The following is a 14,106-nucleotide window of genomic DNA, read 5'->3' on the forward strand; positions in this document are numbered from 1 at the left end:
CTAAGAATTTTACTTCTTCAAGCCAGAACTCACACTTTGACAACTTTGCGTATAACTTCTTTTCACGGAGAATCTTCAAAACTTCACGCAAGTGATCTTCATGCTCTTCCTTGTTTTTAGAATAGATAAGAATATCGTCAATAAATACAACTACGAACTTATCGAGAAAAGGGTTAAAGATCCGATTCATGTAATCCATAAAAATTGCAGGAGCATTCGTCACTCCAAACGGCATTACGAGATACTCATAATGTCCATATCGAGTTCTAAACGCAGTCTTGGACACATCCCCTGTCTTTACCCTAATTTGGTGATAACCTGTCCTTAAGTCAATCTTTGAGAAAATAGAAGCTCCTTGGAGTTGATCCATCAAGTCGTCTATGCGAGGTAATGGATACTTGTTCTTGATCGTCACTTTGTTGAGTTATCGATAATCCACACAAAGTCTCGAGCTTCCATCTTTCTTTTTCACCAACAACACTGGTGCTCCCCAAGGTGAAACACTTGGTCTAATGAATTGTTTTGATGATAAGTCCTCAATCTGAGTTTTTAGTTCTGCTAACTCATTGGGTGAGATCCTATAAGGTGCGATTGAAATTGGACTTGATCCAGGTACTAGATCGATCGAAAATTCGACGTTTCTAACTGGGGGTAAACCTGGAACATCTTCCAGAAATACATCCGGAAAATCTTTTGCGACCGGTATTTGGCTCAATACTAATTCACTCTCGATTTCTAAAGAAGATAATAACATGTATCCTTGAGCTCCTTCTTTTAAGGAAGCTTTTACTTGATTGGCAGATATAAATCCAGAAACCTCATGGTTAGGAAAAATTATGTTTTTATGTGCACAATCTAAAAGAATCTGGTTGAAAGATAACCAGTCCATGCCTAAAATCACATCTAATTGTTTTAAAGGCAAACATATCAAGTCAATAAGGAATTTTCTATCCTGAATAACAATAGGACAGTTTTGACATACAAAATGTGCAGAAATAGATTTAGAAGTTGAAGTAGAAACAATTAAGTTAAAAGGCAATGCCGTAATTGGTAAATTTAACTGTTTCACACGATCCATGGAAATAAATGAATGAGTTGCGCCTGAATCATATAGTACAGTTAGAAGATTATCTGACATATCGCAATTTCCCTGTATGAGATCTTCTGATTGAGAAGCTTCAGCACCATTCAGAATGTAAACTCTTCCTCTAACAGTTGGTTTGACACCTCTTACATTGTTCATCTTTGGTTCAACTTTTTGATTTGGGCAATCTCTAGCAAAATGTCCTGAATCTCCACATTGATAACATATCAATCCCTTAATTGGACAAGTGTTCGCCAAATGATCTGTTTTCTGACATTTGAAACACTTTCGGATATTGTTTGGAGGTTGGTTCCTTGATTGTCCTCCTCCAAAAGCATATACGACTGGACGATAAGGTTGTTGACCGCGGTTGTTACCTGGAGGTCGTGAGTAGGGTTTCTTTTGTGGTGCCTTTCCCTTCTGGTTTGATCCTTGTGAAGGATATTTCCCCCTAGATGGTCCTCCTACATTGTTTCGATTAATTCCACCTTCTTTCATCCTTTCTATCTTTCTACATTTTTCAACCAAAGGTTGAAACTGACGAATTTTCAATGGCAATACAAACTCCTTGATACTAAATCTAAGTCCACCTTCAAATCTTTCACACAACCAATCTTCGTCAATTTGATCCTGGAAGAAACGAAAATGTTTGGACAATGATTCAAACTTAGCCGCATATTCATCAACTGTCATTCCACCTTGTTTCAAGAGAAGAAACTCTTGTTCTTTGTTAGTTCTAGCACTTCTAGGAAAGTACTTGTCGAGAAATTTCGTGCGAAATATTTCCCAAGTAATATCTTGATTGTTAGCTTCAATCATCTTGCGAGTTCCTTTCCACCAGTATTCGGCATCTCCCAATAGTAAGTAAGATGCATATGTTACCTTTACTTCGTCAGGACATCTCAACACAGCGAATATCTTTTCTACCTCTTCGAGCCATAAGTCAGCTTTCTCAGGTTCGGTTTCTCCTAGAAATTGTGGAGGATCGTGACGTCTGAAATCTACTAATCCTTTATTTTCAGCGTTTCGTTCTTCCCTTTGTTGCTTTCGAATATCCCTTTCAGCCTTCGCAGCGGTTTGTTCGGCAATGGTTGCTGCCATTTCTGCCATAGCTTGAATAGCTCTTTCCATACCTCCTTCGGTATTGCTTGCTTCTACATTATCTGCTTCTATATGATTATTTCTACGAGTCATTGGGTTCCTAAAAGTCATAATTCGTTAGAACTTAATTATTAAATAATATAATAATCTATACAAAGTTAGTACAAACAAACGCAATTAGTACAGACATCCTCTAACGTTCCCGAAAGAATCAACCGTGCTCTGATACCACTAATTTGACACCCCTATTTTTTCTCACATTATAGGGTGCGTCACATACAATAAAAATCGCAAAATGTAAATAAATATAATCCGGCTGCGTCAAAATAATAATATTCATTTTTTTCTCGTCTTAACTATTATGTTTTTTTTTTCTTTCTCACCATTTTTTTTCGTATGTTTCTTTTTAAAACAAAGAAACAAAATAATAGCATGCTTCAGTATATTTCTTTAATAACATTCTTTCTTTTTTTTCTACTGAATGTTTCTTCTGTAGGTTTACACAACAAAATAAATTTGAAACATAATTAACAATATTTACATCATAATATATATACATATCATTCGGTCTAAACCTGCGGCTCATAATGCTAAAGTCATCATAGTGAATATTTTACAATGATCCATAAGTCTTCATGAGACTTAATATAAACAAAGCATAATTACCATCTAGCTAGAGCCAAAATGCATTAGTCAAAACTACATCAGTCCTACTATGTTTCCAAGGCTGACTACTATCCAAAATAAAAGAGTTTTAAGAGACATTAAGTACATAACAAACTAATTAGCACTCTTAAACTCTTTCCCACACACTAGAAGTCACATCTAAACATGGCCATTAGGGTCTCCCCCAATGAACTCTCCCTCCTCAAGGTACTCCTCTGGGTCCTCCTCTGGTTCCTCCTCTGGAACCTCCTCCTCAGGTGCATGGACTCCTCCTCCTCCCTGCTCAGCAACATCAACAGGATCAACAACCGGGGGAACTATAGGCTCCTGTGGGTCTGGTCCTACAGGTGGGACAACACCCATGTCATGGAGAGCTAGGTACAACCTCTGCAATGGTAGAATCATCTCTGTGGTCTCATGAGTAACAATAGTAGTATTAGGCTGGCCACCGAATCCTGTGGTAGTGCGAACAAGTCCGGTAAAGATCAATGTTTGGGTGGCCAAATTTATTTCCCAAACATCATCCCTCGGATCCTCAAGGAATTCGATCCTGCGTGTTCCTGAATGAGCTAAATATCTCCCTGGCATCATCTACAAAAACGTCCGAACATACCCAAAAAAAACAACAAGATACAAAAACAAACAAAGAAGGGTGAATTACTCGTAAACAAGTTTTCCACGTGATTTATTACATAAGGAAAAAGAAAATAATCTATATATAACAATATGATAATTACATAAATATTTTTCTTTACATCCACTGTCCAACAATTACAAAGCATATTATATATAAAAAAAAAAACTATCTTTTAAAAGGTCAAATTAGAATTAATAGTTTGACATTCAACTTGACACATGCATAAACTCTTTTGACTTTTCTCTCGACTCTAGTTTATTTTTCATTTCACATTTTACTACTCCATGGAGGTTCCACTCTAACGAGCATAAGGCCATTTCGAAGACTATAACATGATTATTAGTATTCTGAGCAAGATATACTTAAACTCTAATCATTCTAGTTCGATCGCACTACCTTATTATAGATAGTCTAGTTTTGTCAGGCTCACCGTGTCGGGTAGTACGAGTACCTTCAGCCGGGAAGCAATCCCCAACTATTGATAGGCGTTCGAAACACAAGTGCCCTCGATAGATCCTCAAAGTAACCAAACCATAACTATCCTCATTCCCATCTACACCTGAGTGTATAGGGGCCTGTTATAGCTCCTTAATTGTCCCTACTTTCTAGACAAGACAATTACTCAAACTCAACAATGTCAAACAATTAACCATTATAGTTATCATATATTCCTAAGACTACTCAGTCCCATCAGACTTTCAATTCGAATAGTATAGTCATTTAAATTAGCCATATTTGAAACAAGGATATTTGAATCAGTATATGATAATTAAGCAAGTAATAGAAAACAAACACATGTTCTTTTTTCTTCATTCTGTATGTACATGAAAATGTTTCTTTTTATTCATTCTGTATATACATGAAAATGTTCTTTTGTTCATTCTGTATGTACATGAAAATTTCAGCATGTAAGCACTTGATTAGATCTGCACAGGTTATTTTTGTGTACATACATTAGATTTCAGCAAGCAAGAATTTCAGTATTCCAATTTCCAATTGAACAGCACATGTGCATTTTTAAGGAGTAGCTACACGTATGGTATATTCATATATCTATAAACTTGTGTTCCGGGAAAACATTCATATGGTCATAGTCTTGTTAGAAAATTAAGTCAAATTAACACTAGGAGTTTTGAGAAACCAGTTGAGGCATATGCTTAATTAAGTCACTAAATATCAAAGATCAGTTTAGAAATTCCAAGGGACTAATATTAAACAGGTTACAAACCACAAGGCTTTGAATCAAGGCAAAACATATGATAATGAAATTTTCTTCTCCCTGACAGGTGTATAATCGTATGGCCTACTTCATATAGCTAGTAGCACTTAGTATAATATTTATGAGATAAAAACACCTTTTACTTGGATATTAAGAAGTTTTTAATCACGATTAATATTATAAATTACAGCGTCGAATCATAATCGACACTTTTAATCATATATTCAAACCTATTACGTACATCGAATTCACATAACACTTATATAAAAAAAAAATTAACATTCTCATCTATTTACACAAGAATAATACCAAATAAACATAATAGAACTATCTAATCAATTTCATCATTTACAAAACTTTTTCTTCTACTTAAATATTATATTTTCAAAACTCCTAATTATATTAACTAAAACACATATAAGTCGATATCCTTTGACATATACTTGATCGCTAGAAATTATCACATCATCGAGAAATTAACTCTCACAAGTAGAGTTATTTACTCACACATAATCACTTAAGCACATAACTTATGCAAAATCTTTAAAACTTATTAGTAGTAATTCCCCTTACCTTCGGTTTCTTCGAAAGTTGTTGGAATATTGTCTCCGTCGAAAGCAGCTCCGATATCACCTAGAATACTCACCCAAAATAAACTACCTATTAGACTATAGTTATTATTAAGGTCATGACAGTACAAATGATTAGTTAAGGTTTTTCAATTCTTTTGCCTCCTGTTGTTTCTTGTATCACGTTTTTTTTTTCCAGATTATAATAAGTATATTATACTAATTATATGATTTGATTTTACTTCAAATTGAACTTATGTTACTACCTTATATAGTCACAATCATTAAAGGCCAATTCAATAGTTGTTTCCTCCTCTTAAAACAGTATTCCTTTTAAATTTTGTTTCAACCTTTGCAACTTATCAGTGTAAAATATAACAAATTAAATCTTGCCTTTTTCTACTGAAGTTTGAAATAGATCTGAGATTTTTTTTTCTTTTTTTTTTATTGAACAATGTTTTTTTGTTAAAAAAAATGGTTGAAAAGAATTAAATTACTTTCATCAATTGTTTTGCTTAGGTTGAAAGAACTAAACCTGATAAAAGAACATTATAATCCTACGTTGTTGTCTTCGTCAAAAAAAAAAAGGATGTGGGGACCAAATTGGTGGTTATTTTAGTAACAAAACTTGTCTCTTTCAATAGAATCAAGAATAAGTACAGATTGAATAGAGAAAGTATAATTCAGAAAAGGAAAGGAAGAGACAGAGAGAGAGAGAGAGAAGACTAACCTGGTTTGGTTTTACAGAGAGAAGAGAGTTTTTGTGGTGTGTGTTGGTGATTAGCAAAAACCCTTATTTATAGGAAGATGAATGTGTCCCGCACCTATTTGTAACAGCCCAGGTGGGTCCCGCACCTATTAGTGGGGCCGTCCCACTACCCCGGCACTGTCACTCACAAGCTTAATCACTACCCCCCTCCACTAGTAGTGTTTTTGCCTCCCGTGGGAATCGAACCTAGTACTTGGGGATAAGTACTACTTCAATGCATTCCCACTACCAATTGAGCTAGTACTTATCCCCAGGTACTAGGTTCGATTCCCACGGGAGGCAAAAACACTACTAGAGGAGGGGGGGTAGTGATTAAGCTTGTGAGTGACAGTGCCGGGGTAGTGGGACGGCCCCACTAATAGGTGCGGGACCCACCTGGGCTGTTACAAAAAAAGGCGTCACTCACAAGCTTAATCACTACCCCCTCCTCTGGTAGTGTTTTTGCCTCCCGTGGGAATCGAACCTAGTACCTGGGGATAAGTACTACTTCAATGCATTCCCACTACCGATTGAGCTAGTAGCTCAATCGGTAGTGGGAATGCATTGAAGTAGTACTTATCCCCAGGTACTAGGTTCGATTCCCACGGGAGGCAAAAACACTACCAGAGGAGGGGGGTAGTGATTAAGCTTGTGAGTGAAAGTGTCGGGGTAGTGGGACGGCCCCACTAATAGGTGCGGGACCCACCTGGGCTGTTACAAAAAAAGTACTAGCTCAATTGGTAGTGGGAATGCATTGAAGTAGTACTTATCCCCAGGTACTAGGTTCGATTCCCACGGGAGGCAAAAACACTACTAGAGGAGGGGGGTAGTGATTAAGCTTGTGAGTGACAGTACCGGGGTAGTGGGACGGCCCCACTAATAGGTGTGGGACCCACCTGGGCTGTTAAAGTGTTTGTTACACTTTTATTTTAATATTTAAATTTATTCTTATTTATTTGTTACTTGTATTATTTGTATTGAAAATTGAGGAAATTTTCGAAAAGAAAAATCCAGCCCAAAAAAGCAGAAAGGGGTAGTTTTCTTTATATATAGTATAGATGAATATGTTTGTTGTCGACTAATATTTAAATCATTATTATGTACATGTATCTAAAAGAGAGAATTATAGTTTCTAAAGTATTATTTTAAGGTGCGTTTGATGGACAAGATTAAGAGACATGATATGATAAATTAATCATATCCTATCTATATCTTATGTTTAATGCACCATTAGAATATGATAAATTAATTTCTTTTTTAATCCTATCCTATTTGATTTACAGGTTTTTTTTTTTTTTTTTAAGATTGTATTTGAAAACAGCTTATAGCATAAGAGTATAAACTTATATAAACTTATATAAAACACTTGTTATGACAAACATGATAAATGTCTCTGACTCTCATGATAAACATTTGTGATATAAGCTGATTCTTTATCCAAACAGAGCCTTAAACCTATTACTAGGCGCCAACACCATTCAAGGAAAGATCCAAAACAAAAGCACTTTTCTATTTTCCTACAAACTCTACTGTCTCAAAACTGAGATTTCACCTGCCACTATATGCAATCTCTGACTCAAAAATCACCCTTTCTTTTTTTATTCCATTCCATGAAATGAAACCCTCTTCCAATTCCACCGTCACATACACAACCTACAACAATGACCAAACTACCCCTTCCAAACCCCGTAATTCCACCAATCTCCCTCCCCAATCCCAATCCAACGCCGCACTCACCATCCAATCAACCTACCGATCCCACCGCATCCGCACTCTCTACCGCAAAATCTCCACCGTCGATTCCGAAGCCGATCAAATCCAAAGTCTAATCCAACTCCAAGACACTGTAGACTCAATCCGCACCAACCACTTAGAAAAACTGAAAATGAACGAAGCACTCATGAAACTTCTTCTGAAACTCGATTCAATTCCCGGGATCGATCCAACGGTTAGGGAAGCAAGGAGAAAGGTGACACGTCGGATCGTGGGTTTGCAGGAGATTCTTGACTCTGTTTCGGAAGTGAAAGTTGATGAATGGTGGGAGATGAATAATTGGTATCAAATTGTTGAAGAAATGGAAGAAAGTGTTTGTAGAGAAAGAGGTGGTGATGAAATGGAACAGTTTTGTGCTCAAAATTTGGGATTTCGTTGCTTACAAAGGTTTCTTCATGAACCCTGATTCACACTACACTTATAGTATATAAGTATGTATACTTACTGTTTCACAAAAGCCGATCTAGATCGCGATGCCGAGGTTTTTCGATGTCTATACAAGTGTAACACATGTAATTGAGAATGATTCCGTACAATATCAAGAATTGTGATATAAGTGGGATTCAAAACTTTGTTTGGTTCAAATTGCGGTCTGCAGTTACAACCGTGGTCGTTTAGAAGTTTAAACAACAACATCGTAGCTGTAATTACAGCTGCATTTTGCTGCAATATCAAGGTGATATTATTATCTAGGCAAATGCGGCTGTAATTGTGCGTGATGTTGTTGTTTAGATATTGAACGATCATAATCGTAGTTGCAGACTGCAAATAAGAACTATGTTTAGTATAGTATATTATGTGTTGTATAATATCAATATTTTCTCTTAACTGTAAGTAGTTATGTACTTAGTTACATATCTTAGCAACTTTAATTGTACTTTACTTTGTTATTATAGCATACTACAAGGCAATGAAATTGTTGTAGCGTAAATGAATGAAATTAAATATGCTTAGCATGTGTTTGGTTTGGCGTTTGAGCCTCCAAACTCAGGTTCTGTGGTGTTGTTGTCGTGGTATCTTAAAAGCTACAAATTAGAGCTGAGCTTCTAGGTAAATATGAAAAACTTGCTGTGATTTCAAGCCAACGTGGAAAACTTGTCGCAAAACCAAACAGATGCTTGGTTAATTCAAATTATATGACACAGTCGGAACAAATTGCATGATCCGTCAACTGTATCGGATTGGCTTATCTACATTTGGTACATAATAGGAGCTTAGGAGTTTAATAATTATTAGACCCAAAACAATTAGTTAAGGTAATAGAAGAAAGTATTGTTATTTCCAAGGGGACTAGTTGATGCAGCTGCACTTGCATTTGGACATGCATCTCTTGCAGTCAGAGTGTTGGGTAGTTTTGTACCTAGTTACTTATCTTGGAAGCTTTAATTGTACTTCAGTTTTCTATACAATATACAAGGCAGTGAAATTGACGTGCACTAAATGAATTCTATTAAACAAACCTTAGTCAAATTTCATATCATATGATAAAAACCGGAACAAGTGCAAGATCCATCAACTGTTCTGGATTTGCATATCTACTTTGATACATAAGAGGAGCTTAGTAGTTTATTTTTTAGAACCAAAACAAGTAGTTAAGGTAAAAGAAAGTACTATGATACTTGACATAATAAAAGGTACTGTCATTTGAGGAGCTAGTTGGTGCAGCTGCACTTGCATTTGGACATGCATCTCTTGCAATCATAGAGTGTAGGGTAGCAAGTGTAGCAATTACATTTGTTGATGCAATTTGTTTTGAAACCACCATCCCATAAGCAACGAGCCATGCAGTGAAGGACTGGATAGCAGGTTGGACAACTCTTTTTCATCTGGTTTACAATGCAGTCTTTGCACCATCTTCTATTTGTGCGTGGACAACCCCAACCCATAATAGGTGAAGCCATCAGTAACATAATCAGTGACAGTGCTTGGATTTGGATTGCCATTCTCTGCTTCTTTGCCTCCATGATGTTTTTGTCTTGTGCAAGTCTTGTAGTGCTCTTCACAAAACGCAGTGAAGGATTACAAGTAGTCCTTGTAATTTCTTAGTATTAGATCTACATAAGACATTGGAAGTGAGGAAGCATTAAATTTTGGCCGACGTTGAAATTGAATACCACATTTAATCTGGGAAGGTTTGGCAGCAGAGCTCTCTTGGTTTGCACAATACTCTATCTCATTACTGTCACAAGTCAAACTATAATAGTCAAATGGAATGCAATGCAAGTGTCAAAGGCAAATGGAGTACATATAAAATTCTAAATACTACTCAGTGGGATTTGGACTTCAAGCAATCCGAAATACCATGGACGAACGAACAATCTAGGCCATTTGTGTTGTGAGGAGTGCTAGCAATATGCACTCTCTAACACAAACATATCACCACACTTTTTTTATTGTTCTAAATTCACATTTCTCTCACTTTAAATCTCGTGTTTTGGGGTGTGTTCTTAACATTACTCTTGTATAGTAATCATGAAGGTGAGAAAAACACAGGGGGGGGGGGTTGAATTGTGTTTTGAAAAATTCTTCGTTTCTCCTAAAAACTGAACACATTGATCAAAAGCTAAGTGAGACAGCTTCTGAAGTGATGATCAGAATCTAAATGCAGCGGAATAAAACAGAGAGAGAGAAGAAGAACGACACAAAGCAATTATACTGGTTCCTTCCACAATCCGGAAGTAGTCCAGTCCCCCTTGCACTTCCAAGGAGATTTCACTAAGAGTAATATCTGATTACAATTGCTCAAGCACACAAGCAAGAGACTTCCTTTGCTCCAGCACACAAGCTAGAGACTTCCTTTGCTCAAGAACACAATCAAGAGACTTCCTGCTCAAGCACAACTGCAAGAGACTTCCTAACTAAACAAAATTACACAGGAAATTGTTTAAGATTGAACACTTGATATACAATCAGAGGTGCTCACAATATAAATCAGATACAGACTCAATGGACTTAAGAATTTCTAAGATATGACTTTGAGACACAGAAATTCTAAGTGAATGCAGAACAATTTCAGCAGAGGTTTGGCACTTGTAAAAAATGTTGTGAGTCTTTCGTTCAGCGTTCTTGCATTGCCAAAACTCTAAGTCTTCACTCCTATATATAGAGGTGTGAAAGAGACGTTGTGAAATTGCCAGCACACCAAAGAGTCGTTGTTGAAGCTTGATCTTTCACCAATGATATTCTGCCTGATTTGATTGTTGTCCTATGAAGAACAAATTTGAAATCCATTCCTTATCCAAAGGAACATCTTTGCAGGCGAAGCCGTATTCTGAAGCTGTTTTCTTGTCTTGTAGCGTGGACACAAAACAGAGTAGTGGAGAAGGTGGTTGTACAGTTCGTACAATAGTACAATGTCAACGCTTTCGTCCAAATTGCAAGCACATGCCTTCAAACACCTTTGAAATGACCGTTGCAAAGTTCCACTAATTTTCTGCTGTGTTTTCGAGTCCAATAGACAGCTTTTGCAATGTAGATTCTTCAATCTTGAATCTTCTGCAAATCCAGTTGATCTTCAGCTTCTGGTGAAATGATTTCTGATGAGGCAGCTTCTGATGATGCAGCTTCTGACGACGCAGCTTCTTCAGCTTCTGATGATGCAGCTTCTGATGATATAGCTTCTTCAGCTTCTGATGATGTGGCTTCTGGACCTCTTGTCTTCAGGAGCACTATTCTTCAGGAGCGCTTTTACTATCTTCAGGAGCAGCTTGACTTCAGGAGCGCTTTCAACTTTCAGGAGCGTATTGCCTTCAGAATCGTCTAAGCTTCATTTTCATTTGCTCTTTATTTGCTCATTCAGAACCAATTAATGATGTAACTTTTTAACTATGGTCCTGTACACTTGAACAAATATTAGCTAGTCCAATTTACAATTTTTAATACCTTGTTATCATCAAAACTCTTTGAGGTTCATTGTTAAACATATTTTGTTCCAACAATCTCCCCCTTTTTGATGATGACAAACAATAGTATTTAAAATTGGTCAATTGTTGTTAATCTAATTAACGAGTTGACTTTGGGGTTTCTGAGGTTTGTAAGCTCAGAATCTGAGGTTTGTAAGCTCTAACTCCCCCTGAGTCTGATAGTCTTTAAGGTGAGGTTTGTAAGCTCCCCCTATGTTCTATCCAGGTTAATTAAATTCATTTTTCGCACAATAATATCAGAGCAAAAAAAATTGAAAGAATTGACTTATAGATAAGAAGAATGATTCAATTAATTTTATTTGAAATTTGATACTTCACCCTTTTTGATACACCTTTTTAAAGGTAAAACAAAAAGATAGAAATTTTTCAAATTTTTCAAATATTATTAATGGGGCTCAGAGCCTTTAAATACTATCACATATACTCCCCCTTTTGTCATTAGCAAAAAGACATAAACAAAAAGAAGAGATGAGAAAAACATAAGATTAAAGGTTCAGAGCATAATTCAAATTATTTTAAAGCATATTAACCATCTTCAAAGATTAAATAAACAAGCATAGCAAGCATTAAGAATTCAGAAGCAAATAATAACACACAAGGTATAAACAATTAAAGATTTTCAGAAGCAAGAAGAATTCAGAAGCTTATAATATCAGAAGCGAAAAGAACTAAATCAGAAGCAGAGATGATCAAAGAATATTAAAAGCCTAGAGAGACAAAAAAAAAATAAGCTAAAAGTGTGCAACTATGGGTTTGGCTTATTTCTCTAAAATCTTCTTCAGAAGCTCTTGAACATCAGCATACTTCTTGTCCATATCTTTTCTGTAGTTGTCTTCTCTGATCTTGGCTTCTTGCATATCAGCTTCCAATTTTGATATCTTCAGCTTCTGCTCTAGTAGCTCTGTTTCAAGCCTGTCATTTTCTTCTTTGAGCACCATGTTCTCCTGAGCTAGAGCCAGGTTAGGTGCATCAATCTTCTCCAGGATCTCAGAAGGAATAATCAGATGCAGCTCCTTAGGCAGGAATTCATCAGGTTCTTTGCCTCTGATACTGAGTGGATTCTTCACCCAAGTACCAAGAACTTCAACATCTCCAGTATTCTCTTCTATTCCATTCAACCAATCTTCCAGCTTCTGCTTGGCTTGCTCTTGAGCCTCAATGCAGGAATCATGCAAAGCTGAAATCAGGTTGACGACCCTTTCTTTTATCCTTCTCCATTGCTTCTGATAGCTAACTTGATGACCCAAGTCATTTCTTCCTGCTATCAGTCTGAGAACTTCAGAAGCAATATCTTCCCACACATCTTTTAGTACTTGAGAATCCAGGTAAATGGTGGGAGGTGAAGGTTGTTTAGAGGGTTTTGGAGGGGCTAAGTGTATAATGGGTAGGTTTGATGATGATTGGTCATTTGTAGTTAAGGATTGGCTAGTTGATGGTTGGTCAGGAGTGGGGTCAACTACCATATCAGAGGCATGATCATTTTGATCATCCTCAGAGTCTGTGTCCATATTACATACACCAGTATGATGGGTGATCTTGATAACTTGTAATGGTGAAGGAGTTATGGAAGCAGGGTTTGGCTCAGGAACAATGTGTTCAGGAGCAGTAGTTTCAGGTTCAGGTTCAGGAATGGGTTTAGCAACTGGTTGTTCAGGAACAATATGTTCAGGAACGGTCTTTTGAGGAATTGGTTGTTCAGGAACAGATGGTTCAGGAACGGTCTTTTGAGGAATTGGTTGTTCAGGAACAGATGGTTCAGGAACAATTGGGGGTGATGAAGTTGTAGGGGGTGAAAAGGTTTTTTCTGGTGAAGGTTTTTGTTGAGGGGGGTCTTCTGAAACAACTTTATCAGAAGCAGCTGCTTCTGGAGTTGTCTCAGAGGCTTTCTCTGAGGTTGTGTTAAAGCCAGATTGGGGTAGTTCACCTAGATAATGACTTTCTAGGTGATCTAAAAGAGAAGTGTCTTCAGAAGGAATAGAGGATGTGGTACAAGATATGTGAGAAACTTGAGGTACCTTAGATAACATTGCAGAGTTATCTACTGCTTCTGAAGTTCCAAGATTCTGAACTTGCTCTACATTTTCAGCATCAGCTTCATCCACGATTAGCATCCTTTCTCCTTCCTCTTCTATTCCAAGTTCTTTCAAGGCTTTCACTTCTCGCCTATTAGCTAAAGAGTCATCAGAATGTTCCTTCGCCATTCTCTTCATGACTGGAGTCACTTGAACCATAGAGCTTTTCATATCAAGTGGCGCCTTCTTTCTTTTCAGCTTAGGCTCTGCCTCTTCTTTCTCTATCTCCTCCCAAGCTTCTTCCAACCTTTCTTTATGATAAACGGTTTCAGCTTTCCCTCTCTTTCTCTTAGCAACCTTCTATTGCTTGCCCT

At 36.9% G+C, this 14,106-nt stretch overlaps 3 protein-coding genes across 3 annotated transcripts; 1 reads left to right on the forward strand and 2 right to left on the reverse strand.

Annotated features, from left to right (window-relative positions):
- Window positions 1-424: 424 nt before the first annotated feature.
- LOC146944717 (uncharacterized) lies at window positions 425-2,296 on the reverse strand. Its single transcript, XM_085747984.1, has one exon. It carries the CDS (start codon window positions 2,294-2,296, stop codon window positions 425-427), a length of 1,872 nt encoding a protein of 623 aa, XP_085604110.1.
- Window positions 2,297-2,721: 425 nt separating this feature from the next.
- Window positions 2,722-6,079, reverse strand: LOC146944718 (uncharacterized). The gene is made up of 3 exons (XM_085743075.1): window positions 6,007-6,079; window positions 5,281-5,340; window positions 2,722-3,442 (listed from the first exon to the last, which is right to left on the reverse strand). The coding sequence occupies exon 3, from the start codon at window positions 3,440-3,442 to the stop codon at window positions 3,011-3,013; it is 432 nt and encodes a 143-aa protein (XP_085599201.1). The 5' UTR covers window positions 5,281-5,340; window positions 6,007-6,079; the 3' UTR covers window positions 2,722-3,010.
- Window positions 6,080-7,378: 1,299 nt separating this feature from the next.
- BAG5 (BCL-2-associated athanogene 5) lies at window positions 7,379-8,728 on the forward strand. The gene has a single exon (XM_085743076.1). The coding sequence runs from the start codon at window positions 7,640-7,642 to the stop codon at window positions 8,201-8,203; it is 564 nt and encodes a 187-aa protein (XP_085599202.1). The 5' UTR covers window positions 7,379-7,639; the 3' UTR covers window positions 8,204-8,728.
- Window positions 8,729-14,106: the final 5,378 nt, after the last annotated feature.

The sequence above is a fragment of the Medicago sativa genome, chromosome 2, assembly GCF_051527215.1.
Source record: "Medicago sativa cultivar Bolivia chromosome 2, Bolivia_mono, whole genome shotgun sequence".
Lineage (NCBI taxonomy): Eukaryota > Viridiplantae > Streptophyta > Magnoliopsida > Fabales > Fabaceae > Medicago > Medicago sativa.

Coding starts and splice junctions, on each gene's coding strand:
- LOC146944717 (XM_085747984.1), bottom strand. CDS start 2,296: ATGACTTTTAGGAACCCAATGACTCGTAGAAATAATCATATAGAAGCA.
- BAG5 (XM_085743076.1), top strand. CDS start 7,640: ATGAAACCCTCTTCCAATTCCACCGTCACATACACAACCTACAACAAT.
- LOC146944718 (XM_085743075.1), bottom strand. CDS start 3,442: ATGATGCCAGGGAGATATTTAGCTCATTCAGGAACACGCAGGATCGAA.